General features: G+C 35.7%; 1 protein-coding gene across 6 annotated transcripts in view; it reads left to right on the plus strand.

Annotated features, from left to right (window-relative positions):
- Nucleotides 1–26,893, plus strand: part of CADM2 (cell adhesion molecule 2) — a 1,275,304-nt gene that overhangs the window by 879,162 nt on the left and 369,249 nt on the right. For 4 of the 6 annotated variants that reach the window (XM_080656542.1, XM_080656540.1, XM_080656545.1 and 1 more), the window contains exon 2: nucleotides 9,211–9,237. The exons of the other annotated variants lie outside the window; for them this stretch is intronic. In XM_080656542.1, coding sequence (XP_080512668.1) covers nucleotides 9,211–9,237 — 27 coding nt within the window. The remainder of the gene's footprint in view (nucleotides 1–9,210; nucleotides 9,238–26,893) is intronic. 6 annotated transcript variants of the gene reach the window in all.

Here is a 26,893-nt window from a genome sequence, read left to right on the forward strand (position 1 = left end):
TAACCACTGAAGAACTTGTTGGACAAAAAGTATTCAAAGAGGTATATATATGTGCTTTATTATTTTACAATTACTACTTATGGTCATAGTATCATTACTTTGTGTATGTTTTAATTAGTAAAATAAAATATATTTTAAAATAACTTACTGAGTAGACATTTCTAATTAAGATAGTAAATTAATAGAAAAAACTCTGCAAGTATATTATAACATCTAGAAAGTAAGAAATGTGACCAATCTTACAGATATTGGAAATTAGTTTTCTAAGTATCCATTTATGTAACACTTGTTAAATATAATAGTGTCCATATAACTGACAATAATTTAAGTATGTATATTTATCCATATAAATTAGCCACTGAGGATCTGGGGAATAATCCTATATAATAAAGAGGTGATATGCAAATTGACCATCACTCCAACATACAAGATGGCTGCCCCCATGTGGTCAAAGATGGCCACCCCCATGTGGACACAAGATTGCCACCACAAGATGGCCAGCAGGGGAGGGCAGTTGTGGGCAATCAGGCCAGCAGAGGAAGACAGTTGGGAGGGACCAGGCCTGCAAGGGAGGGCAGTTGGGGGAAGACCAGGCCTGCAGGGGAGGGCAGTTGGAGGTGACCGGGTCAGCAGGGGAGGATAGTTAGGGGCAACCAGGTCTGCAGGGAGGGAAGTTGGGAGGGGCCAGACCTGCAGGGGAGGGCAGTTGGGGGTGGTCAGGCCTGCAGGGGAGGGCAGTAGGGAGAGACCAGACCTGCAGGGGAGTGCAGTTGGGAGGGACAAGGCCTGCAGCGGAGGACTGTTAGGGGCAACCAGACTTGCAGGGAAGGGCAGTTGGGGGCAACCAGGCCAGCAGGGGAAGGCATTTAGGGGCAACTAGGCTGGCAGGGGAGGGCAGTTAGGGGTGACCAGGCTGGCAAGGGAGGGCAGTTAGGGACAATCAGGCCAGCAGGGGAGCGGTTAGGCATTGATCAGGCTGGAAGGGGAGTGAATACGGGATGATCAAGCTGTAAGGCAGAACAGTTAGGGGCAATCAGGCAGGCAGGCAGGCAGGTGAGCGGTAGGGTGCCAGCAGTCCTGAATTGTGAGAGGGATGTCCGACTGCCCATTTAGGCCCAATCTCACCGGGATCAGGCCTAGATGGGCAGTTGGACATCCCTGATTGGAGAGGGTGCAGGCTGGGCTGAGGGACACACACACACACCCATGCACAAATTTTGTGCACTGGGCCTCTAGTGTGATATAAAACTTATTAGCACCATTATATTTTAGTTTGTTATTGATTTACGATATTTCTAAAACGGCTTCCTGATTCAGTAACATAGATATAAAACACTAGAGGCCTGGTGCATGAAATTCATGCATGGGGGGGTCCCCTCAACCCAGCCTGCACGCTTTCTAATCCAGGACCCCTCAGGGATGTACGACTGCCAGTTTAGGCCCGATCCTTGGGATTGGGCCTAAACCAGCATTTGGACATCTCTCTCACAATCCGGGATGGCTGGTTCCTAACTGCTCACCTGGATGATTGCCCCTAACTGTTCCCCCTGCCAGCCTGATCACCCCTAACTGCCTCTGCCTGCCAGCCTGATTACCCCTAACTGCCCCCTTAGTGGCCTGGTTGCCCCCAACTATCCCCCCTGCCAGCTTAGTTGCCCCCAACTGTGCCCTTCCTGTCTGCCTGGTCACCCCTCACTGCCCCCCCTGCCAACCTGGTCACCCCCAACTGCCTGGCCCCCCTTACCAGCCTGGTCATCTTCAACTGTCCCCCCAGCTGGTCTGGTTGCCCCTAACTGCCTCTCTGCCAGCCTGGTTGCCCCACGCAGCCTGCTGTTCAGTCATTTTTTGTCCCTCACTAACCCCCCTGCTGGCCTGTCTGCCCCAGAAATGCCCCTCCTGCCAGCCTGGTTGCCCCCGCTGCCAGTCTGCTCTCCCCCAACTGCCTCTCCTTGGCCCTGCCACCATGGCTTTGTCCAGAATAACGTCCGGTGTTCTGGTCTTCTGGTCTAATTATCATATCCTTTTTTTTAATGATATATTTTTTCATTTTATTTATCATTTACACAATGGACTATTACACACTATAATTTTATTTTTCAATTACAGTTTACATTCAATATTATTTTTTATTAGTTTCAGGTGTACAGCATTTAGACAGTCATATGCTTTACAAAGTGATCCCCCGATATTTCTTTTTTTTTAAATTTTTCACAAAGCCTTGAAAACTTCTCCCTGTATCTATAGGAGAAAGTCATAACCTACAGGGAACATAGAATGTGGCATAAGATGCCCTAACCTGTTTGGCTCAGTGGACAGAATGTCGACCTGTGGACTGAAAGGTCCCAGGTTTGATTCTGGTCAAGGGCACATACCCAGTAGGGGGTGTGCAGGAGGCAGCTGATCAATGTTTCTCTCTCATTGATGTTTCTAACTCTCTATCCCTCTCCCTTCCTCTCTGTAAAAAATCAATAAAATATATTTTTAAAAAAGAATGTGGCATAAGAAAAAGAGATTTATGAATTAATAGTGACTCATGAAGTTCAAAGAGATTCTTGGGAACAAAAGAAATATGGAATAAAGTAGTGTAAATATATTATATATACACTATTAATCCTAGAAACATGGAAATCATAGAGAGGAAAAATTGTTAATGCAAAATAAGTTATTTTAACATGTATAATAATTCAGTATTTATAGAGTAAGGAAACATGGAAAATAACCATAGATTAATTAACTCTCACAGTACACATGAATAAAGTAGTTAGAAGCTTAAAATAAACTTCTCATTTATCTCTCTAAAAGTAAAATGTTTATTTTATAGAGAAAACTACAATGTACCACATTTTAAAGACTAAATTTCCTAAACCAAAATTGTTTCATTGATGCCTGTTTGCTTTGCACATACCATAATTAATTTACTCACATGATAAATTGACCTCCTTCAATATAAAGGCCACTATAAAGCCAATATGTGGTGTTTTATATTCACTGTTACATTTAATCATATTATAGGAAAATCGGTACTGAGAAATGATAGTTTAAACAGAAATTATCCTAGATAGTTAATTGAATATTTTAAATATTTTATCAGAAATATTGATTATATACAAAAGTAGAAAATATAATAAACAGCATGCATCCCAAGATTACTCTGAAACAAATCCCAGGCAACAGGTCATTTTTCATAAGTATTTAATTTTGTTAAAAAATAATGACTTAAAAATAACAGTTACTTACTATATTCCATTTATATATTAACAGTAATTACTTAGTGTCAGGAAATATCTGGTGCTGAAGTCAAGATCCAACACATGACAATTGTTTGTTGTGTCTCAAAAGTCTCCTCTTCAACTGGTATTTTTTATCCCTAAAACCTATTTGCTAAAGAAACCAAATGCCAAAATTGCTTGTGTGGTTTCCCACATTCAAGATTTGACTAATTGCATTGATTTAGTGTAATTTATTCATCCCCTTGTTTATTGGACGTTGAAAGTTCAATGTAGAGGAATGATCCCATTCAGATTTGATTATCTTGGCAAAATACTTCTATGAGAATGTATATAATGCTTGATAGTCTTTTAAGTAATGTTAGTAGGAATGGTGATCACTGCCTATGTACAAAAACATTAAGAATTGGAGAATAGTGGTTTTTAAATTCCATTATTTCATCTTTATTTATTGCCTGAAATATTAGTATAAAGAGATATTTCTATGTATCAAATATTTGGCTACTCTGGGGTATAATTTTTGAGATTTTTTTTTCTCAAGCATTACTTTTACACCTTTTTTCTAGTGTGAAATTTGTATGTTTAATAAGAAAGAAAAAACGTTTGATAGATATTGAAGTCAAACTTTTTCAATTATTTAAATTTCAATGAGACTTTTAAGAAAGTTATAATGTTTAGATGGTTAGTAGGTGGCTAGAAAGTTGTTATTTTAAATAATTCTCAAGTGATTATTGAAGGAATGTGTTTAACTTTGTGCTAGATAGTTACAGAAAAGGGTGAAATGTAGGTGGTTATCTAAAATGCATTTATTTTAATATCCTGATCTTGAAGGACTATAATAATGTGGTATTTGATCAATTAAGTGTAATAGTACTTTTCCTTTTCAAATCAGTGTGATTTCCTTTTGTATAAATGAATCAAACTCAGCTGGTTTGATTAGCACTACATTAATACTGTTATCTAATGATCGCATTTTGATGTAGTGGATTTAAAAATATATGTTTATCAAGCATGTTGTTTTCATTGTAAATTTTTTACCGGATAGCATTGTAACCTAAAAAAAAAAAAAATCACTTATCCTAGGAAGTAGTGGCAATGTATACTCTCTTTTTAATAATTTGCATATATGCTTATAAGAATAACTTTTCATATTTAAAAACTATATTTTACAGTAAATAACAATGAGAATGGGTTTTAGTTTGTTTTGTTGTTTTTCATTGCAGGTAAATTTGGGACAAGGAAAAAATGTAATACATCTGAGTTTAAAGTTATAGATTTCAAGAACTTCTCTCCTTGGAATGTCTAAGAACTTTTTAAGTTCATATATTACTTCCCAACTAGGGAACAGTAATCTGTTATCTATAAATTTGCTATGGGAGGAGGAATAAAAATACTAGACTAAAGTATTAAGGTATTTAGACAAATTTCATATCATCTTAAAATGAAAAGATCAATTGTGCTTTAGCATTAGTTCTGAGTGTATAAATACCAGCCATGTCTTTACTATCTATTTACTAAATGTTTAACTGCTGAATAACTTTATGCCAAACACTTCTAAAGGCAACCACAAATACAATATGTTCTTCATTATTCATACATTGAAAATATTCATAAATATACCCCATTTTGTTAGACAGGAAATCTTAGAACAAGAAGTAGGAGTTAAAAGAACAGGGAAAATGTGAGTAGGTCATGTCATTTTTGAGGTAGGTTTTAAAATTGATCTAAACTCCCTTGAGAATGCCCTCATGCTCTGTACTTTATTTTGAGAAACATTGTTTTAGATTAACCAATTCTTCAAAATTTATTAGTGATACCTTTCAAATAGACAGGTATCTGACTACTTCAACAAAACTAATTAACTAAACTGGGAGCATAATTGTATTTTTACTTTTTGATAATTTGTATTGGAGATTTTAGAGATAAACCTTACTAATCTGATTCCTAATATTCACTAACTATCCAGAATTCATCTGTAAATAACTATGGTGATTTATTATGAGTCACATGATTCTGCTTCAAAAATTACATGTGCAATTTTTTACATTATTAATATTATAATTATGTTACAGATTTAATATTATGACTAATCAACTCTGAGAAAATAGTGCAAACACCTATAATGTTACAGCTTGCTGCTTTTATTATAAAGGTGAAGAAATGCTGATAACATACCTAAAACTTTTCTTTGGTCAAAGTATCTTTACTCCTTTTCTTTCATTTTAACTATAAACTGTTAAAATTGTATTTTAAAGATAAATTTCAGTCACTTTTGTGTGGTGTGCAATGTGCACTTTGCAATTGACTTATAATTGGACTATGCTGACAATGGAAAATCATACAAGTATTGAACATGACATTTATGACAGTATTGCTGTCATCTTGGCTTCTTTTATTGAATATGCAGAGAATTATAATTGGGCTAACAAGCCTGGTAGCCTGGCCTCCTTCCAATTATATTAACCAGCCTAGTTGAGTATTAGCTGCCTGAACAGACACGTATTAGGCATAGAGCTTTGTTTTCTTTCTGATTTTATTTTGGTATCTACCCAATAATCTAAGAATAGGATTGTCTATCTTCATGTAACCTTGAAGAACTTTCAATAATTCACCTGCATTTCACTGAGAAATGTAAAGAAATATGTGCCTTCCCTACATTTATCTCATTAGTTTTTAGTAAGACAATGTTTTTAAATTAAAAATTGGTTGTATCTGCTACATATTAAATACGAATGTTTGTCTAATAATTTATAAAGGCTTTTGGCAATGCTTTTAGAATTCAGGCTAAAATTTTAAAGTGATGAATTTGAAACTTAAGAAAAATGTCCTTTCATGTGAGCAAGTCAGTATACTGATGCATTGAAATATTTTCTTTGAAACAGAGGCAAATAATACTTTTTACATAATCTAAAAATTTATTTTAGCTTTGAGTAGATTTAAATACAATACAAAGATAAAAAATAATTTCTGATGGTTAGACTTCTGAAATCTACTATAATTCTGGCAAGAATTAAAAACTGAATTTTTAATTGAAAAGCCAATATTAAGAAATGTTAAATGAAACAGTTTGTGGTTTATAATATCAAGTACATTACAGTGTATCAATTATTTGGAACACTAGATTCTGTACTTTTGTTTCTCCTTTTTTTCTCTTTTTCTTTTTTTCTTTTACTTTATAGCATTCAATATACTTGCATATTTCCTTTGGAAACATTCCCAACCCTACCATCTGCAATATTTAAAGTACTGATCTTTATCAGTGATTCTTTGAATAGAAATATGAAAACAATCTGGAAATTTATTCTACAGAAACAAAATACCACTAAAGCACATGAGGGATATGGCATAGGATGTGTATTGCAGTATTGTTAGTAGCAGCAAGATATATACATACATACATACATACATACATACATACATACATTCATAACAAGCAGCCAGATGGTTTATCAATAGAAAAATAGTCCTATACTTCATATGTGCTATCAAAATATATACAACTATTAAAATTAGTGAGCTAGAACTCTGTGTATTAACCTGGAAAGTGTGGAAAAAGCAGACTGCAAAGTAATGTGTATAGCATTATCCTGTTTTTGGAAAAAAAATACACAAAATATATACCTTACTAGTTTTTATAAGAATTGCAAAATTAATTTTTCTAACATTAGTAAACTGTTAACATTGATTATTTCAGTAGCTAACATTGGAGAAAAATGAAATATTGTTTTTTACCTATATCACCTCTAATTTTTTTAGATACATCAATTTTATAATAAAAATAAACAATGAAGTAAAATAACTATTTCATTCATTAAATAGGAGTAAATTTCTTGGTAAAAATAACTTAAATTTTGTTTGAATATTAATCATTTTAGGGACTTTAATGGTCTACAAACTATACATTATATTATGAATCGCTTCATCATAGTAACAATATCACAATAAAACTGATAGTTTAGACCTAGCTGGTTTGGCTTGGTGGATAGAGTGTTGGCCTGTGGACTGAAGGGTACCAGGTTCGATACCAGTCACGGGCACATACCCAGGTTGCAGGCTCGATCCCCAGTGGGGGGCATGCAGGAGGCAGCCAACCAATGATTCTCTCTCATCATTGACGTTTCTATCTCTCTCTTCCTCTTCATCTCTGAAATCAATATATATATATATATATATATATATATATATATATATATATATACTGGTAGTTTAGTTTTGGATCATTGTTTTTTAGTTTGAATTTTTTCTCTTCATAACAATATTATAAACATTCTCTCTCTCAAGCCGTATATACTCTCATTTTAAAGCTGTGGGATAAACAGAGATTGAATGGGCTTTAGCAATGTATGTTTGAGGTTTTTTTGAAATATTTTTGTTTTAGTTAATATATTTTTATCTGAAAAAATATTCTAAAAACTTGATGCACATTTTTGTATGAGTTAGTGAAAGATAAATGCTAATAGTAAGATCATGTTTATAATTGGAAACAAAAATTAAATTCTCTGTGAGTAGTCTGGCATATATCTAGAAATGCTAGAAAATTTTTTTTAAATATATTTTATTGATATTTCAAAGAGAGGAAGAGAGAGGGATAGAGAGCTAGAAACATCGATGAGAGAGAAGCATCGATCAGCTGCCTCCTGCACACCTCCCACTGGGGATGTGCCCGCAACCAAGGTACATGCCCTTGACCGGAATCAAACCCGGGACCTTTCAGTCCGCAGGCCGACGCTCTATCCACTGAGCCAAACCGGTTTCGGCTAGAAAATTTTATTTAGCTTTAAATAACTTGAAGGAACGAACTATAAAGTAACATTTTGTATATATAGTTCATAAGTACTTGATCTAAGATCTAAATTAAACGTCATTGAAGGTCAGTATGCCCAAGTAGAGACTGCTTATTGCCCAATTCAGGGATGGTTACCACTTCATCTTTAATATCATTTAAAGAGTGAAAAAGACTATCTTCATTTTAAAATAGTATTTAAATCAAAACAGAATATATCTCTTCAAAACATTTAGAGGTCTCTAATTACGCATTTTGTCTAGAAATCTCCCTTTGAGTAAAGAACTCTCCTTTAGGTCTGTTATAACTTCCTCATTAAGTTTACTCCTAACCCCAAATATTGTTTACCACTAGATATAAACAAGCTTAAATTTGTACTTCTTAATGGTAATAATGTCATTTAAAGTAACGGAGTTTTCTAATTTCATAGCTATGTGCTCAACCAAAAATGAAATAGCTGGATGTTGCTTTGGGTTTGTTGACCTGATGTTTGCAATTCAGTCGATGACTCAGTGCCTTAAATCCCAATAGCATAAGGGATTTTTAAGTCACATACACCTATTATAAAATCCCACATTTGCTTTTTTCCAACTATGTCATAGTCAGCAAGAAATTTGACTTGTCTAAGCCCTAGTTTCTATGTTTCTGAGGCAATGGTCACAAAATTCCCATCTTGATCTTGCTGTTATCAAGTGGAAGAAGTATGGAAAGTGTTCCACCTCAGTCTCTGGCACTGAGTAAGCATGCAATAAATACAAGTGGCTTTCCCTTGTGATTTCTCCAAACGTCGTGAGCTATATTTTAATACTTAAATAATCTGAAATATATTTGAACTATATATGAGTATTTCTTTAATTCAATTATAACTTAAGCTTAGAGTTAAGAAGGAAATAGAGAAAGATTTACAATCCTCAATGGAATTTGGTGCCTGTGCTGCTTGGAATTTCAGCTGTGTGGCTCCTATCTATTTTTTCTTTCTTATTCAAGAAGTTAGATCATATACTAACAAAATATAACCAATTGTCATTTTCTTTGTCATAGGCCCTATTCATCAAAAGTATGTTGATCATATAATAATAAATGCGTCTTTTTAGACTTTAGCTAATAGTACTAACATACCTCTTTTTCTTATTAACGGCTCTGTTTAATATCTAATCTCTGTTTGTTCTCTTCTTCTTGTGCAATCTTTTTTGGAACCAGCTGCTGCTTCAAAAAATAAAGTTAAAGGTGAGCTCCTGTCTGTTTTGCATGATTCATTATGGTTCATTTTTCTGCTTACTCCTCTAAGTCCTCTTAAATGATGAGCCATTCTGTTGGTGATAATATTAGTTCAGTATATAAATATTCATAATGAGTTTTTACAAATATAAATATATTATTTCAATTATTCAGCTTCTGATATATGTCTGTGTTTGCATGATGATTTGTGAGAATTTCTTTGTTTTATTTCTCACTTTAAACATTGCTTTTGTGCACTAATATTTTGTCTTTTGACCTTTGTTTCCTGGGTAAAATTGTAAATTGAAAAAAATATGGCATAAAATAGGCTGATGGAAAATCTCAAAATTGAACATACCCTTCATAGAATTATGTGAAGAGAAAATGTTATTTTTTAAAAATGAATATTTAAACTGGGGTTTCTATTTATGATGTTCCTTCCATTTCCTAGTTGCATTAAGTTTGCATTTGCTAGAATTCTAAAATATATATTTTCACGAGGAAGGATGAACTTATCTAATGCCAGAATGTTTCCCTGAAAGAAAAATACTTTTGGCTTGATGTCCCTATCTTTATGGTTTTGAAAGAATTCTAATATATGTATAATACTGTGTCATGGGTTTATAGTTTGTTTTGATTTCATACTCTCTACAACAATGTATATAGTTTTAAAAAATGTCTTCTTATAAAGCAAATATATATTTTTCATCCTTCATGTATTATTATGCAACAAAACTGCAATTATCTTATTGGTCATATATCTATTATCTTCAGTTTCTTCATCTGCAGAGTGTGAATAAACAATAAACACTTCAAAAGATTGTTGTAAGAGTTGAATTAGGTAAATACGTGAAACCACTAGTAGGCTTCCTGCTGCTACTTGCGTTTTAAACAATGCTGGTTTCATTTTGCTTCTCACAAAATTGCCTCTTCTTTGTGGAGAATTTTCTGACTTTTTATCACTTATGTTGTGGTATCTATTATATCCCCATGTGTGCTCAGAAGAAATGAACAGGTGGTTTTGTCTCTTTCTCTACTTCTCATATTCAAATTCATCCCAAGGCCAACCTTCTCCATTATCCTTTTCCCTCCAGCCCTGCCCTCCCACAGGTTTTAGTTTTATAGCTAGTTTCAACACTATAACAGAGTCATCTTTGAAATGTTAACTGCTCCCTATTTATAAGGCTAACCATTTAGTGTGCAAGTACTATTTTCCTAGCAATAATTTGTTTTATAAAATACTAACGATATAAAAGACAAGATGACAAATCTATGTTACCATTTATTGTATCCTCTATATCTAGCCTAATATGTGGTTTTGCTGGTGGTGAGAATGGCACCAGGTGTTAGACCTGTGGAGTCCGACCGGACCTCAGTTCAGCAACCTTGGTGACTGAGTTCTGGCTAGGAAAGAATTCAGAACCAAGACTCAACCAATAAGAGAAAGTTTATTTAGAAAACCACTGAGATAGAAGAAGTGAGCAGTAGGAGAAACGGGCCCAGGAATCAAATTACATTATGGAGGCAAAGGAAAGGGACCTTGGAACTTAGGAGAGAGAAAGGTAAGGACAACTTGCTCAGGGGGAAATGGCGGAGTAGAAAGGCACTGGTATGCTCCAGAGGAGGAGCACACTGGATCCTCTTGCCTAAGGGCTTTTAAGGGTGGATATTGTAGGGGAGATCCTAGGAAAGGATCTCAAGAGAATATCCATCAGCTTTCCAGGTGTGTCATTTCAGAGTCAGGGTCTCCACTGATTGGTTAGCACCATGGCAAGGAGTCAGTAGTCAATGTAACTGGTCCTGAGGTTATCTGTGGCATCACTTGTCTGATTTTGCTGCTTTTCTGGGCCTGGAGCTGAAACACAACTGAGGTTTAGATGTTATCCCTGGGGGTTAATGTTTAAGGGAGTGGTCTTGCAAGGGCCCTCATGGGAGTCACATGAGGCTACTCTTTGATTCCTTGTTTCTCCTCCAATGAAGTCTACCACACAACTATGGACATGGTAGGGGAGGAAAGGTCAAGGGAGGGTCTGAGCTGCATGGCCAGTGATATGAAAGGTCAGGGGGTCTAAACCATGACCAGGGTATGCTAGGTAAGGAAAGGTTACCCTGGAAGTAAGGTCCTTGCTTTCCCAGTTTTGCCTGTTGGTACCTAGGGCCTTCTGTACCTGGCTTATCATCCCTGCTGTGCTCACGTCTGTCTAATTGCCTACCACAGTTTCTGTAAATGTGCTAGAATAATTATTTAGGTTGGAGTCCTTAGAGAATGCTTTATATGGCAGGTGAGGCTTGAACTGATTCTTGAAGGTTGGATAAAATGTAGAAAAGATTAGTACATAGAAAAAAATAACAAAAGCATAAATAAAGGTATAGAAAAAGAGTTCATCTCAGTATAATGAAGACAGATTTTGAGGAAAGACCTGTGTTATTATGGAAGTGGAGGAAAATAAAAAGCAATTGAGTGATTGTGAGCCATTACCGTATTTGACTACATAAAACATCTTGTAATAGTCAAATGTATGATCACCTAATAACTCTTAAAAACAATGGACAATAATTCAAATTATAATATATAAGTTACAAAGTATTAAGTAGAGAAAAAACAATCTACCAATGTAGATTTATAGACATAAATTATATTACAGGTGTCTGTTAAGTCATGTCAGAAATCAAGCTGGCAAGGATTTTGCAATGCAAATATGTTTCTTCCTACAATTTGGTGCTCTTCACATCACCATCCCTCCTGTTCTACACCTATTTATTTTATATAAATCTCTTTCTCCAATTGTGTACAAGCCTGCAGGGAGCTTTGGGACATTGTTTACCTATGTTTTTGCATCTATAAGGTCTTATAGAGACCAGAAATGACACTTTCTAAAATAAACTGTACCTCAAGTAGAAATTGAAATTTTATCTCTATCAATTGAAACATATATATTATTTAGAGATAATAATAGAGAGAAATACTCAATGCTTTTATTGACCAATTTCCATGTTAAGGAAAAATGGCATTCCTTAACATGAAAAATAAAAAAGTGGGTAAGAGGAAAATAAAACCCAAGGTAATATAAAGCACATAGTTGCTTAGAAATAGTTCATTTTCTGGTCCAAACAAAGCACATTCCAGGGAAACAAGGGAAGTTTTGAAGAGGATCATATCTCATTCATTTCTTCCCATGAAATCATCCAAATGTGGGGAGCCTCTGAAATATTGGAGAGAGGCATGTGTCCTGATATATATATTTTTAAGAATTACATTCCAGAATGCAAAGACTAATGATATTTTGACATTAACTTCCCAATAAAATTTTTAAACAGACTCTTAAAATAATTTATGGGTGTTTACATTAAAAGAGAGTATATACTAGGAGTCAACATTCATTAGTAATGGTGTAGGAAATTGCCCTAATTCCCTTATTTTTTTATATTGGTTATTATACCAGTTTCTGAGGACAAAATTATAAATATGTCTGAATTTCATTAAACCATTTAACAGCTAATGCTTTTCTTATGTATGCAGAAACTTTCATTCTGGAGACTACCAATTATTCTTTTTTAAATTTTATTTTATTGTTTAAAGTATTACAAATAGTAGTCCATAAGCCTCCTTTTTTTCCCCATTGACCTTCTCCTGGCCTCCCTTATCCCCAGCACATGCCCTTATGCACCCACCCCCGAAGTGTCTTGCGTCCATTGGTTATATGCATGCATACAAGTCCTTCAGTTGATCTCTCCAATGGTGGTTTCCCAATCTTCATATTACTCATTTTGTTTTGCTGAATATATATTGTTTTTTTTATTTTATTTTGCCCTTGATTTCAGTGTTTCCATGCAAAATTTATTTATGTATTTGTTTGTTTGTTTTCTTATTTATTTACTCCTCTTTCTGTTTTTATATCTTGTTCTAAAATATAGATTTCATTCAGATTATATTTTTGATCCCTGAAAAGATTACTTATTGCAGTGTTGGTTTAGTGCTCCATATCCCTTTTAAGCGATGAAATTTAACTTCTACAAAATAAAGAAAGCAGCCTTTTTCTGGATGATTGTGTATTCACAACCAACTTCTCTCATCATTGTTGCCTATTAAGAGAAAAACAAAGGATCTAATAAAATTCCTCTGCTGAAAACTTAGAACTGGGAAGGGAGAAATGAGAGTGAGAGGAAACTGAAACTGTCAAGAAAAAGGAGAGATAGGGAATCAATTTTGTTAAACTGTGTAGCCATGTCTTTTGTACGAAGACTGAATAAGAACATTAATTAAGTCAAAAAAAAAAAAAAAAGAAAGCTGAATGTACAAAGAGAGGGCAAGAAAATGACCTCATGGTGCTGCATTTTGAAGGTCTTTTATCCCTGAGGAAAGCCTTTTAATTAAGCTTTCTAGATGGGTTTACCTTGCTTGCAATCAAAAGGGAAAGAGCTACTATAACTGTCTTCTTTGTCTGAACGTTTCTTAGATGATTTCAGTTAATACTTTTCTTGACTTATTCCTACCACTAAGCTCTTATTATTTCCATTCACCCTCCTAAACATTTCCACCTGAATACTAAAAACTGAAACTCTTATTTTTTTGCAAATCTGAGGCCTCAGGATTTGTTGTGTTTTCTCATTAACAAACACGTTCCTAACTCTGTAGTTTAAAATAATTGAGACATCTTTAACTTCTTTGCCTTAATGCCCCCCATAACCAATTAATTATAAAATTGTCCTTCTTTGATGGGGATAAGATTATCCTAATTATGTCCTACTTTTACCATGGGGATAGTAGCTTTTGCATGGGACTCTCTTCTTCAAGCTACTCATTTCTCAGAGCTGGACTGGAGAGGTTCCTACCTTGTCTTCTGCTTCAATCCTTGATACCATACAATCTATTCTACATTCATATATCACAGTAAATTTTAAAAAAGGTCAATAGTTAGAGGTAGACAAAAAGGTACCATAAAGTGTTCCTACATTTTTTGTATAAAATTATTTCATTTTATTCTATTGTAAACTTAAAAATATAGACTACATATATTTTAATTACTAATTTTGTTTCAAAATCTTACAAAATTTCTAAATAGTTTCAATCTAGTATCTTTTTAGTCTCTAACCTAATTTTAGGCTTTTTTTTAATTTAAAATTTGGCAACTATAGTGAAGATAACATTTTATGTCATTTCTAGATTATTAGCTATTACTTTCAATCACATCATCATTTTCTAGCGCTCAAATAAAATTAACATAATTATTTTCACTATACATGAGAACTAAAAGATAATGCAGGACACTCAGCAATCAAACTTCAGTTATATATGTGGTTTGAGAAGAATCAGTATTTCAATTTACTACATTTAAATAATAGTCATATGTAATAGTATTAAATAAATCATTCATACAGGTGTAAATATAAAAAGTCCCTAGTAAACCTTATACTTTGGAGGTAAATTGACACATTGATTCAAACTATTCTAAGATTTTTATCTTAACTGGGGCACATATATTCATTTTGTATGCAGTATATATACTAACAACTCCCAATTTGTACTCTGACAGACATAGGTCAAATCCTGGTTTTCAATTTATTAGATTTGAACATCTGGACAGTTCAATTAATTTAATTCAATATCCAGTTATTATGACAATTATATGAGATAATGTACAAAAAAGAAATTAAACTATGGAAAAGTGCCTAGTAAACACTCAGTAAATTGTACTTATTACTATCATTACTATTGTCATTTAAAGAATGTCTATGGAAAAACAAACACACACAATATGGTAAAATAAAATAAAATAAATCATGCAGTGAAAGACAAGTCCAAAAACTAAAACTTTTATTGAATATCAGCCGTATTTCAACTTTATGATGCGCTCATGTTTATAATCATCTATATATATAAAAGCCTAAGCGACCATTAGGACTGAATGACCGGAACAACCAGTTTACCAGTCACTATAACATGCACTGACTACCAGGGTGCAGACGCTTAATCCAGGAGCTGCCCCCTGGTGGTCATTGTGTTCCCACAGCCAACCTCCCATGGCTAGCCTGGCAGCATCAGCATCCAGTGTCTGTTCCTTCCACAACCGGCCCAGTGACCATTTCCTTCTCTCTTAATCCTGCCTGGGCCTTCAGTCCCCAGCCTGGGACAGGGAACTGGGCGTGGGTGGCAGCAGATGTGGCCCCTTTTCCAGGAGGGCCAAGGGTCGGCTCCCTCCTCGGGGCCGGCAGCCAACCTCCCATGCCCTGTCCCTCAAACCATCTGGCAGGCCCTGGCCAGCAGGCCCTGGCCAGCCCAGCCCCAAAAGGGACTGGGCGAGACAGCCCGATAGGCCCTGATCACCAGTCAGACCTAGAGACCCCACCCATGCACAAAATTTGTGCACCATGCCTCTAGTAAACACATAAAACATAATGTGCATAGTACACTAGGGTATATATATTTTCTTCACATTTAAATATCAAAAAGCAAGTGGAGAAACCAAGATGGCGGCATAGGTAAACACCTAAACTGCTGTCTCGCACAACAATTTCAAAACTAAAACTAAAAGACAAAATGGACACCATCCAGAAGCACAGGAAAGCTGGCTGAGTGGAAATTCTACAACTAGAAGGAAAGTGAAAAGAACATTGAGACTCAGGGGAGCTGTGGAAGGCAGAGGTCCTGAGGCGCGTACGCGCGGAGAGGACTGACTGCTGAGTGCACGACTGGCTTTCTCAAGCGGGAGGGAAATGGAAGCTCCTGACCACGCTGAACTCCTGTTCCAGGCGAGACTCTGGGAACCCAGACTCATTCGGGGAGAAACTGGACTGTCTGGCAGTGGGCGAAACTCGAGGGCGGCTTTCTCTCAGAGGTGCTTGCAGCGATTACCGAGGAACACTGAGACCCAGGGGCCTCATAGGGCAGGGCTGGCGGGAAGCCAAGGCTGTCTGCTCCACCCTGAAACTCCGCCCCATCCAAGCTGAGCACAGAGGCTTTTGCAATTTTGCAAGTCTTGTCTCATAAGGGTGTCTCCAGCACAGAAGTTCTCCCAGCATAGACACAGGTGATCCTCACAACCAATTGGCCTGGAGGTCAATTCCTCCCAGTGATACCAACAACAATCAAGACTTAACTACAACAAGGCTGTGCACACAGTCCACAAAGGGGTGCACCAAGAGTGTCCACCTCAGGTAACTGGGGAGGCTGAGCCACTGGGCCCTAGAGGACACCTACCACACAAAGCTACTCTACCAACTCAGGGAAGCAATGAAAATGCAGAGACAAAGAAACATATCACAAATGAAAGAAATGGAGAAAAGCAAATGACTGGATATAGAGTACAAAACCATGGTTATAAGGTTTTTCAAGAATTTCATAGAAAAGGCTGATAAATTTAGCAAGATGCTTGAGGATATGAAAAAGGACCAACTATAAATTAAACATACACTGACTGAAATAAAAAATATTATACAGAGACCTAACAGCAGACTAGAGGACTGCAAGAATCAAATCAAAGATTTGCAATACAAAGAAGCAAAAAACACTCAACTGGAAAAGCAAAAAGAAAAAAGAATCCCAAAAATTGAAGAAGATAGTGTAAGGAGCCTCTGGGACAACCTCAAGCATACCAACATCAGAATTATGGGGGTGCCAGAAGAAGAGAGAGAGCAAGATACTGAAAACCTATTTGAAGAATTAATGACCTAAAACTTGCCCCACCTGGTGAAAGAAATAGGCCTACAAGTCCAGGAAGCGCACTGAACCCCAAACAAAAGGAATCAAAAGAGGACCACACCAAGACATATCATAATTAAAATGCCAAGAGCAAAAGACAAAGAGAGAATATTAAAAGTAGCAAGAGAAAAACAGTTAGTTACCTACAAGGGAGCACCAGAAACTATGCAGGCCAGATGGGAGTGGCAAGAAATATTCAAAGTGATGAATAGCAAGAACCTACAACCAAGATTACTCTACCCAGCAAAGCTATCATTCAGAATTGAAGGGCAGATAAAGAGCTTCACAGATAAGAAAAAGCTAAAGGAGTTCATCACCACCAAACCAGTACTATATGAAATGCTGAAAGGTATTCTTTAAGAAGAGGAAGAAGAAAAAGGTAAAGATAAAAATTATGAACAACAAATACATATCTATCAACAAGTGAATCTAAAAATCAAGTGAATAAAAAATCTGATAAACAGAATAAACTGGTGAATATAATAGAATCAGGGGCATAGAAAGGGAGTGGACAGACAATTCTCGGGGGGAAAGGATTGTGGGGGTGCGGGAAGAGACTGGACAAAAATCAGACACCTATGGATGAGGACAGTGGGGGGAAGGTAAGGGCGGAGAGTGGGGTTGGAACTGGGTGGAGGGGAGCTATGGGGGGAAAAAGGAGGAATAATTGTAATAATCTAAACAATAAAGATTTTTTAAATTACAAAAATAAATAAATATCAAAAACCAAATTGTATAAATGGTATCATTAAGGAATTTCAACCCAATGTCAGAAAGGAAAAAAGTGAAGAAAAATTGTCACAGAGAGGTTTATAAAACACTTAAAATGTAAAAATAATTTGTCTCTTTGAAGAAATTGAGGACTAAGGTTATGTATAATTTATTTTGAATATATCACTTAACTCCTTTTGTTGAAGCTATGTTTAGATTTTAATTTTAAAAAGTGTGAGGAAATTCTTACATAACACCACAGAATCTTCATAAAAATAACTCATCAAGAAACAGTTATTGCAGCTTATGTTTATTTGTCCCACACAAGACAAGCTGATATAAGAAAACATGCTGTGAATGTTAGATATACAGTATGTCAGAGAATTTAAAATCATATTATGTTTCTATAACATATTCACTATGGGCTCCAGGTGGACTTCTCTGAGATTTTCTTAATCCATCTTCTTGTGCTTCTCAGTTCTTTAGGAAAAGTGCCAGAGACATTGCTATATATGATAATGTAGTAAGATTTTAAAATATATAATTTGTTGCTACAGCAATTTTCTAACTTTGAAAAGAGTGGATAACAATAATTATAACAGCTAACACTCAATATTTTATATGATTCCTAATTTAATATCTTCAAAACAGTTTGAGGTAAATACTGTTATTATTCTCATTTTTAAAAAATGAGGAAATAAAGCAAAGGGTTAAGAAATTTGTTTTAATTGTTCAACCAAAATACAAGGCAAGATTACAATTCAAAATCAAACATAATGATTCCTGAGATCAAGTTTTGTATCTTTTAAAAACTCTAAAGATACCAGATTAATCAATATTACCAGTCACCTAAATGTTATTAATTTAAATGCTTTTACCTATGTCTCTTCCACCCAGGCAGGACTGGGGTTGGAAATGGGGGTAAAGTAGAAAGATGATGATCTATCAAAAGCAAATAAATTGGACCTACCAAGTTGGGTACATTGATGACAAAAAAATATTCTCCCAGACTTGTTTTATTTTTCTTCCATATTTATCTTCTTTTTTCTTTCAGATGCCTTGTCCTTTTATCTTATGTTAATTTTACTTATTTCCTCTTGGGAAAGTGAGGAGGTAATTAGTTTCTCAATAAGATGAGTAATGTTCTAGAAAAGTTTTAGTCATAGCTAATGTAAAATGCTAAACTTAGAAGAGGGTAACAGGGTTAAAGAGTGTGTTCATGAAAATTTTATGACAAGATGATTCAGTGGGTCAAAATATACATAATTTTAGTTTTTAAAGTGCAGCTTTATTTGACATGGTTTCTGATTTTTATTTCTCACTGTATACGGGTTTTGCCATGTAGTTGCTTTATGGAATATTTCATTATTTACTCTTGTGTAACTGTCCATATAATGTTGTACACTACAAACGGTGTGGGACAGGATGGAACAACCCCTCTAGACACTCCATTTGCACGTCTAAACAAATATAATTTTTCACTTGATTTAATGGAACTTCATTTTTCTCATTCCTTTCTCTTTGAAATGCAAATACAGGCTTGAGCTTTCCTGTGGACATGTGGATAAACATAACTCATTTGCCATCAAAACAGAATAAATTTTGTGCAGTGATTAAAAATTACTTTAAGTGTTGCTACCATAAGTTTATGTCCCAATTTTCATTATAAATAAGTCATCGCAATGCTTTTTATTCTACTGAAAAGCATTTCATCCAAAAGGAAGGATCTTTGAGGATTCAATGCATTCTGTTGTTTCATGTTATTCTATTATGTTAATAAAATTGGTTTGTGCTTATTGTATAGCTGTGGAATAGGGTTTTAGAAAGTCTGTCATTAAAAGCACAAGTTTTGTGGCTTCTTACAGGTTTTTAAACAGAAAAAAGTCTGTAATAATGAGAAATACAGTGATTAATGTGTAACAGTTGACCATTTAGGGGCATTTTCAAAAAAAAAGTTCTGTAAGGCCAATAGTTACATTAGACTAAAAATAAATCCTGCTTTATATTTCAAATCAAATGGAGTTATAGATATATACTTTTAATAGAAAAAATTATTTGACCTGACATCATAATCCTATATAATAAAGAGGTAATATGCAAATTGACCATCACTCCAACACACATGATGTCCACCCCCATGTGGACACAAGATGGCCACCACAAGATGGCCAGCCAGAGAGGGCAGTTGTGGGCGATCAGGCCAGCAGGGGATGGCAGTTGGGGGGGACCAGGCCTGCAAGGGAGGGAAGTTGTGGGCAATCAGGACAGCAGGGAGGGCAGTTGGGAAGGACCAGGCCTGCAGGGGAGGACAGTTACAGGTGACCAGGCCTGCAGGGAAAGGGCAGTTAGGGGCAATCAGGCTGGCAGGGGAGCAGTTAGACATTGATCAGGCTGGCAGGGGAGTGGTTAGGGGCAATCAGGCAGGCAGGCAGGTGAGCGGTTGGGAGCCAGCAGTCCTGGATTGTGAGAGGGATATCCCAGATTGGAGAGGGTGCAGGTTGGGCTGAGAGACACACCCCCCCTGTGCACAAATTTTGTGCACTGGGCCTCTAGTATAAAACATTTTCCATGAGCAAATCATACTGTTTAAAGCTTTGGTGAAGGTTATCAGAGTACCCAGATTTCAGTTATTACTTTACCACTTACTTGCTCTTCAGTCTTCATATCAGTAAATAGGGATGAAACTATTAATATCACTAACTACATGTAGTTATAAGAATCAAAGGACATCTGTAAGGAATTTTAAAACAACCAACTGATCCCTGGCCAGTGTGGCTCAATTCTTTGGGCATGTTCCTGTGCACTGAAAGGTTGTTGGTTCCATTCCCAGTCAGGGCACATGCCCAGGTTTCAGGCTTAATCCTTGATAGGGAGCATGCAGGAGGCAGCCTATTAATGTTTCACTCTCATATCAATGTTTCTCTCTCTCCATCTCCCTTTCTTTCCCTCTAAAAATCAGTAAAAACATTAAGAAACAAACAAACAAAAATAACATATCCATATGTAAATAGCTATTAATTAAATGTGATAATCACAGAACAGAAACTTGATATTCAGTAATGAATAAAATGTGACTGGTGTTCTAAGCCCATGCCAATGATCCATGTGCATAGAAATATCTTGTAATAAGATATCCTTTTATGTTTTTTGGGTTTTTTTGTTTGTTTTGTGTTTTGTTTTTTTACCAAACATTCATGAGTAAGGAGAAAATAAGTATGTTCTTTTATTTGTGATAAAATTTTATTGAATGTCCATAGTGTGCTGGGATAATGGGACTTTATAGGGATTTTACTTATTCATTCATTCTTTCACCCAACATTGACAGAGATTGATGCTAATATATCAGTAAAAATAAAGTTAAGTTATACACTAATAATCTATATATATAAAAACCAACAACCATAATGGCCATAATGACCATAAAGACTGGTCACTATGATGCCCACTGTGGCCAGTGAACTGGCCTGATCAGGGGGTGAGTCCAGCCAGCAAACCTTGAAGCCCCGCTGCTGTCCTGCCCCTGATTTGACTCTCCCACCCCAATCAAGAATGTGGATGCTGGCCCAATGCCCCTTTCTTCCTCCTCACCCCCATTAGCCCTACCCTTTATCACCCAGCCCCACCACAATAGGCCCACAGCCCCTCCCCCTGGCCGGCCCACTACTGATCCCACCCCCCACCCCAATAGAGTGTGGGTCTGGGTGGCCAACCTCCTACAGCCCCTCCCCATGGCCTGCCCCACTCCTGATCACCACCCCACCTCAATAGGGGGCAGGGCCGGCAGGCCAACTTCCCACAGCCCCTTTTCTTGGCTGGCCCTGCCCCTATGGGCCCCCACCACCTGATTGGCCCCCAGACCCTCCCCCTGACCCCACCTCTGATAGCCAACCCCACCCTGATCAGGTGCAGGGCCAACTGGCCAACCACCCATGGCCCCTCCCCCAGGCCACTTGCCCCCGATTGTCACTCCCCACCCCATTTGGGGGTGTGGCTTCCTGGCCCACCACCCCACCACCCACAGCCCCTCCCCAGGGCTGGCTCCATCCCCAATCAGCCCCACAACCCCAATCAGGGGTGGGGCCTGCCATCCAATCGCCCACGGCCCCTTCCCCCAGCTGGCCTTTCCCTGATAAGGCCCCAATCGGGGTGGGCTGGTCAGCCAACCTCCCGCCATCTCCTCCTCACAACAGGCCCAACCCCGAAGATCCACCCGCAGTGGGGCCAGGCCAGCCAGACCCCACCCGTGCATGAATTCATGCACTGGGCCTCTAGTAGTGTTATAATGTGATAGGCATTATGAAGAAAACATAAAGTAAAAGAGAGATAAAAATGCTTGGACACAGTACAGAAGGGAGGTAGTTGTAATGTTGATCAGGGAGATTAGAAAAGGAAATATCTGAGAGAAAATTAAGGGTGAGGAAGCAAGCCAGGAGGATACCTTGGAGAACGATTTCAAAAAGAGGAATCACAAAGATAAAAGGACTAAAGGCAGTAAAGTTTATTCAAGGGACACTGAACAGCCCTGTGTGGCTAGAAAAGCCTGAGCCTAGGAGAGCAAACAGGAGAGAAGGTCATAGGGTATTGAGGTCCCAAGTCATGTAAGGATTTCTGTTTTGTTCCAATTGAGATTAAAAACAAACAAATAACAAAAAAAATCACTGGAAGAATGAGCAGAGGAGAGATATGATGATTTAGCTTTAACATGATCAGTTTGGCTGCTCTGGTGATAATAAACTGCAGTAAGAGATGTTAGGACACTTTGCAAAGAAACCAGGGGACAGATGACAGTCTTAGGAGTAGAGTTGTAGCAATAAAGGTGATGATAAGTGGTCTTTTGAAATTACACTTACTCAAATTTTCTGACTGGAAGTGAGTTACGATATAAGGGATGAAGTGTGGGTGATTTCAATGTTTTATCTCTTTGTTTTCGTCTAAAAAAGTGAAAAGACAAAGTTACATTTACAAGATGGAGAAGACTGGGAGAAACATGGTAATATAATGAGAGCTCAACTTTCAATATGTAAAGTTGGAAATACTATTAAAAGTGAGTATAGCAAGTAGACATTGTCTATGGATATACAATTTAGGAGAAAGTTTTACACCGTAGATAAAAAACCTGGAAATCATTGTCAATTGACAGTACATAAAGCTATGAGATTGGATGAACTCATCTAAGCTATGAGTATAGTGAAAGAAGAAATCAAAAACATTAGAACTGAGTTCTCAAGTATCCAGAAGTTAGAGATTAAACAGATGATAGAACACAAGCAAAGGACTCAAGAATTAAAAATAAGTGAATAAAGTGTTTTAAAAAAGGAAGTGTTGTTCAACTGAGTTAAATGTTCTTAATAAATGAAAACTGAGCACTTACCATTGGATTTAGAAATGTGGAATTAATTGGGAACTGGTAATTGCCATTTAGTAAAAGATATAGAGATTAACCAAATATTCATCCATAGGAATGCAAATTTGCTACTGTGAAACAATAGCAAAATAGTATGAGATATGATTTTATGGAAATTTATCATAGTCAAAAAGACTACAAGGAAGATTTCTTAAAGTAAGTGATAGTTATGAGAGAGCTGAACTAGTCAGAACTAAGTAGGCAAAGAAGAGAGGGGAAAACTTCCCAAATCAAGGGAATGGCAGCAGGGGACTAAAAGAAGGCCGTATAGTTTCCAATATAGCAAACAATGGGAGCCAGGGATAAAATGAGAGTACGTATATCCAAAAATTTTTACCAGCACCAATATCAAATAACTTATCATCTATGGTTTCTTTTAATTTTATAGTTTTGGATCTTACGTTCAAGTATTTAATCCATTTGAGTTGATTTTTGTGTATGGTGTAAGACAGTTTCTTTTTTTTTTTTTTTTCTTTTTTTCATGTGTCTCGCCAGCTTTTCCATCAACAATTATTAAAGAGACTGTCATTTTCTCATTGTATGTTCTTGGCTCTTTTATTGAAAATTAATTGACCACAAATCCATAACTTTATCTCTAGGATCTCTGTTCCGTTCTCTTTATCTAGGTGTCTTTTTTTAGGCCAATACTATGCTCTTTTGATTACTATAACTTTGTAATACTGTTTGAAATCAGAAAGTGTTCCATTGGCTATCAGAGTTATGTAGATTCCCATACAAATTTTAAGTTTTTTTTTTTAATTTCTGTAAAAATTGCCATTGGAATTTTGATAGGGATTGCAGTGAATACCTTGATCACTTTGAGTAATATGGACATTTAAACAATATTAATTATTCCAGTCCAAGAACACAGAAGATCTTTTCATTTATTTGTGTCATTTTCAATTTCTTGCATCAATATCTTATAGTTTCCAGTGTATAGGTATTACACTCCTGGTTACATTTATTTATAAGGATTTTATTATTTTGGATGCAATTGTAAATAGAATTGCTTTCTTAATTTCTCTTTCTGACATTCATTGGTGTATAGAAAGGCAGCTAATTTTTTTGTGTATGGATTTTGTGTTCTACAACTTTACAGAAATAATTTATTATTTCCAACAGTGTACTGGTAGAGACTTTATAGTTTTCTACATATAATATCCTACACAGTGCCTTGAAGGTTTTGCTACACAGTTTTTTGTTTGTTCTATTTTGTTTTGTTTTTTAATTCTAAGAATGATGTGAAGCATTAAGGGGCTTTAAAGGGGAGGGGGGTAAATATATGGATGGGAGGATATTATCATATTTATACTTTGAAGGAGATTACTGGATATTCCCAATAAATAAATTAGAATAGATTAATGTAGATGACAAAGAGACAAGTTGAATTTTCTGGAAAATTAAAGTAGACCAGGAAGAAATACTGGTAGGTTGGTAGAGGCATAGAGTTACTAGTGGTAACATCAGGTAGAAATGGACAGATTTGAGATAATAGGAAATCCTTCCAAAATAGAGTTGAAACATTTAGCAAAAATAAAGAACACCATCAATTAAATAAAAATAATTGCCTCTAAACATGTGTAACAGGTTTAAAATACTTTATTATTCTTCATATTCATTCTCATCAAAACTGCAAAACAAAACTCAAAAAACTAGTGTAGCAGTTTTGATCTTGTCAACATGTTAGCTCATAGAAAAGCACATCTATATTGTACTGTTGAACAGAAATAAAAGTAAAGGAAAAATTGAAAACATTATTACAAGAAAAATATTATATATATATATATATATATATGTATATATATTGCCTTTCCTTAAAATAGTTCTTACATATCTTACTAATTTTAATAACAAAACTTCATATATCTAATTAATTCAGGGTGGAGAAACATATTAAAAACATTTTAAGAATAACAGAAAACATTCTAAAAGTTATAAAAACTTATAAATCTTAATTATATATTTATGTTGGTTCTATTTTGAATATAATGGATTAAAAGTTATACACTTTATTATTATCTCTAACTCAGTATGACATTATTATTTTTTTAATATATTTTATTGATTTCTTACATAGAGGAAAGGGAGAGGATAGATAGTCAGAAACATCGATGAGAAACATCAATCAGCTGCCTCCTGCACACCTCCCACTGTACATGCCCTTGACCGGAATCGAACCCGGGACCCTTCAGTCCGCAGGCTGACGCTCTATCCACTGAGCCAAACTGGTCAGGACAGTATGACATTATTTTAATTAAATGAAAGCAGTAATAACGTGTGTGTGTGGCATAAGGTTCATTAATTTAAATCACTACTTTTGTGTTTTCTCATTTGGGCCAAATTAAAACAAGACAAACTAAAAACAAACAAACAAACAAACAAACTGGCAGAATAGAATTCAAAATTATTTTGTGGGAATCTGTTTTTTCCAAGATAGGGTAATCATATGATGGGGATTGGGTTCACTTAATCAAACATGCAGTCTTGATACAAATTAGGAATACTAATTGATTTGAACAAGGAACCAATAGTTCATGAAGAGTTATCTTCCATCTTATCCAGAAATGATCTTGGGAAATACTATCAGATCTCTTGGCTACCTAACCAATAATATATATTCACAATGGCATGTACAACTAGTTTCTGGTAACACATTAAAATAGAAACTGGGAACTAGGGAACTAATATCTGTGTATATCAAAATACATCTTTCCCTAGATGTTTCTATGTAATCTAATGTGTGACTCATTGAAAACTTTAAATTTGCTCATCTAAAAATAAAATTACTCTTCATGCATAAAATATTTTTTCTTAAAAATAGGGGATACATTTAGATTTAGGTGAAATATAATTATATATCTATAGATAAAGTTTATATTTATATATAAAATATAGCAATAGAGAGTTGGATAGATAGATAGATAGATAGATAGATAGATAGATAGATAGATAGATGATAGATAGATGATAGATAAATTTTAAATCCCTTACAATTCTTTTAGGAAGTGTCAACAATTGCCAAATGCTTTGGGATTTTTCAAACTCAAATGTTATTTAATACACTTGTCATGGCTAAGAGGTCATTTCAGCATGATAATTTGACTCCATATTTATTACAGCAAAATAGTCTTTTTTAAAATATTTTATTGATTTTTTACAGAGAGGAAGAGAGAGGGATAGAGAGTTAGAAACATCGATGAGAGAGAAACATTGATCAGCTGCCTCCTGCACACCTCCCACTGGGGATGTGCCCGTAACCAAGGTACATGCCCTTGACCGGAATCGAACCCAAGACCTTTCAGTCCACAGGCCGACGCTCTATCCACTGAGCCAAACCGGTTAGGGCACAGCAAAATAGTCTTTAATAAATATTTCTTCTATAGCTATTTTATTCACCATAATTCACCTCACCTGTCTCTTTGTAAACATTTTTTTAAATAAAGCAGACAAGTTGGGAGCAGCCAAGTTTTAAAAAGTCCTAGTTATTTTCCTTAAAATAAAACAAGTTATTTTTCTTAAAAGAAAATACATGTACTCACAGACTCACAATATATACTGAAAAAAGAAAATACTTCTTATAAACTGCAATTGTTCAATTCTAAAATGCAGCCAGTCAACAGTGAAAAACTAAAAGCTTTTCTCTAAGATCAGAAACAAAACAAAGATACCTATTCTTGCCACTTTTATACAATATATTAGTGAATGTTCTAGCCAGAGCAATTAGGCAAGAAAATTAAATGAAAGATATGAAAATTGGAAAGCAAGAAGTAAAATTGTGACTATTTGTGGATGACAAGATTTTATGTACAGAAAACCCTAATGACTCCACCAAAAAAACTCTTAAAACTAAT

This window comes from Plecotus auritus, assembly GCF_963455305.1.
Source record: "Plecotus auritus genome assembly, chromosome: 2".
Lineage (NCBI taxonomy): Eukaryota > Metazoa > Chordata > Mammalia > Chiroptera > Vespertilionidae > Plecotus > Plecotus auritus.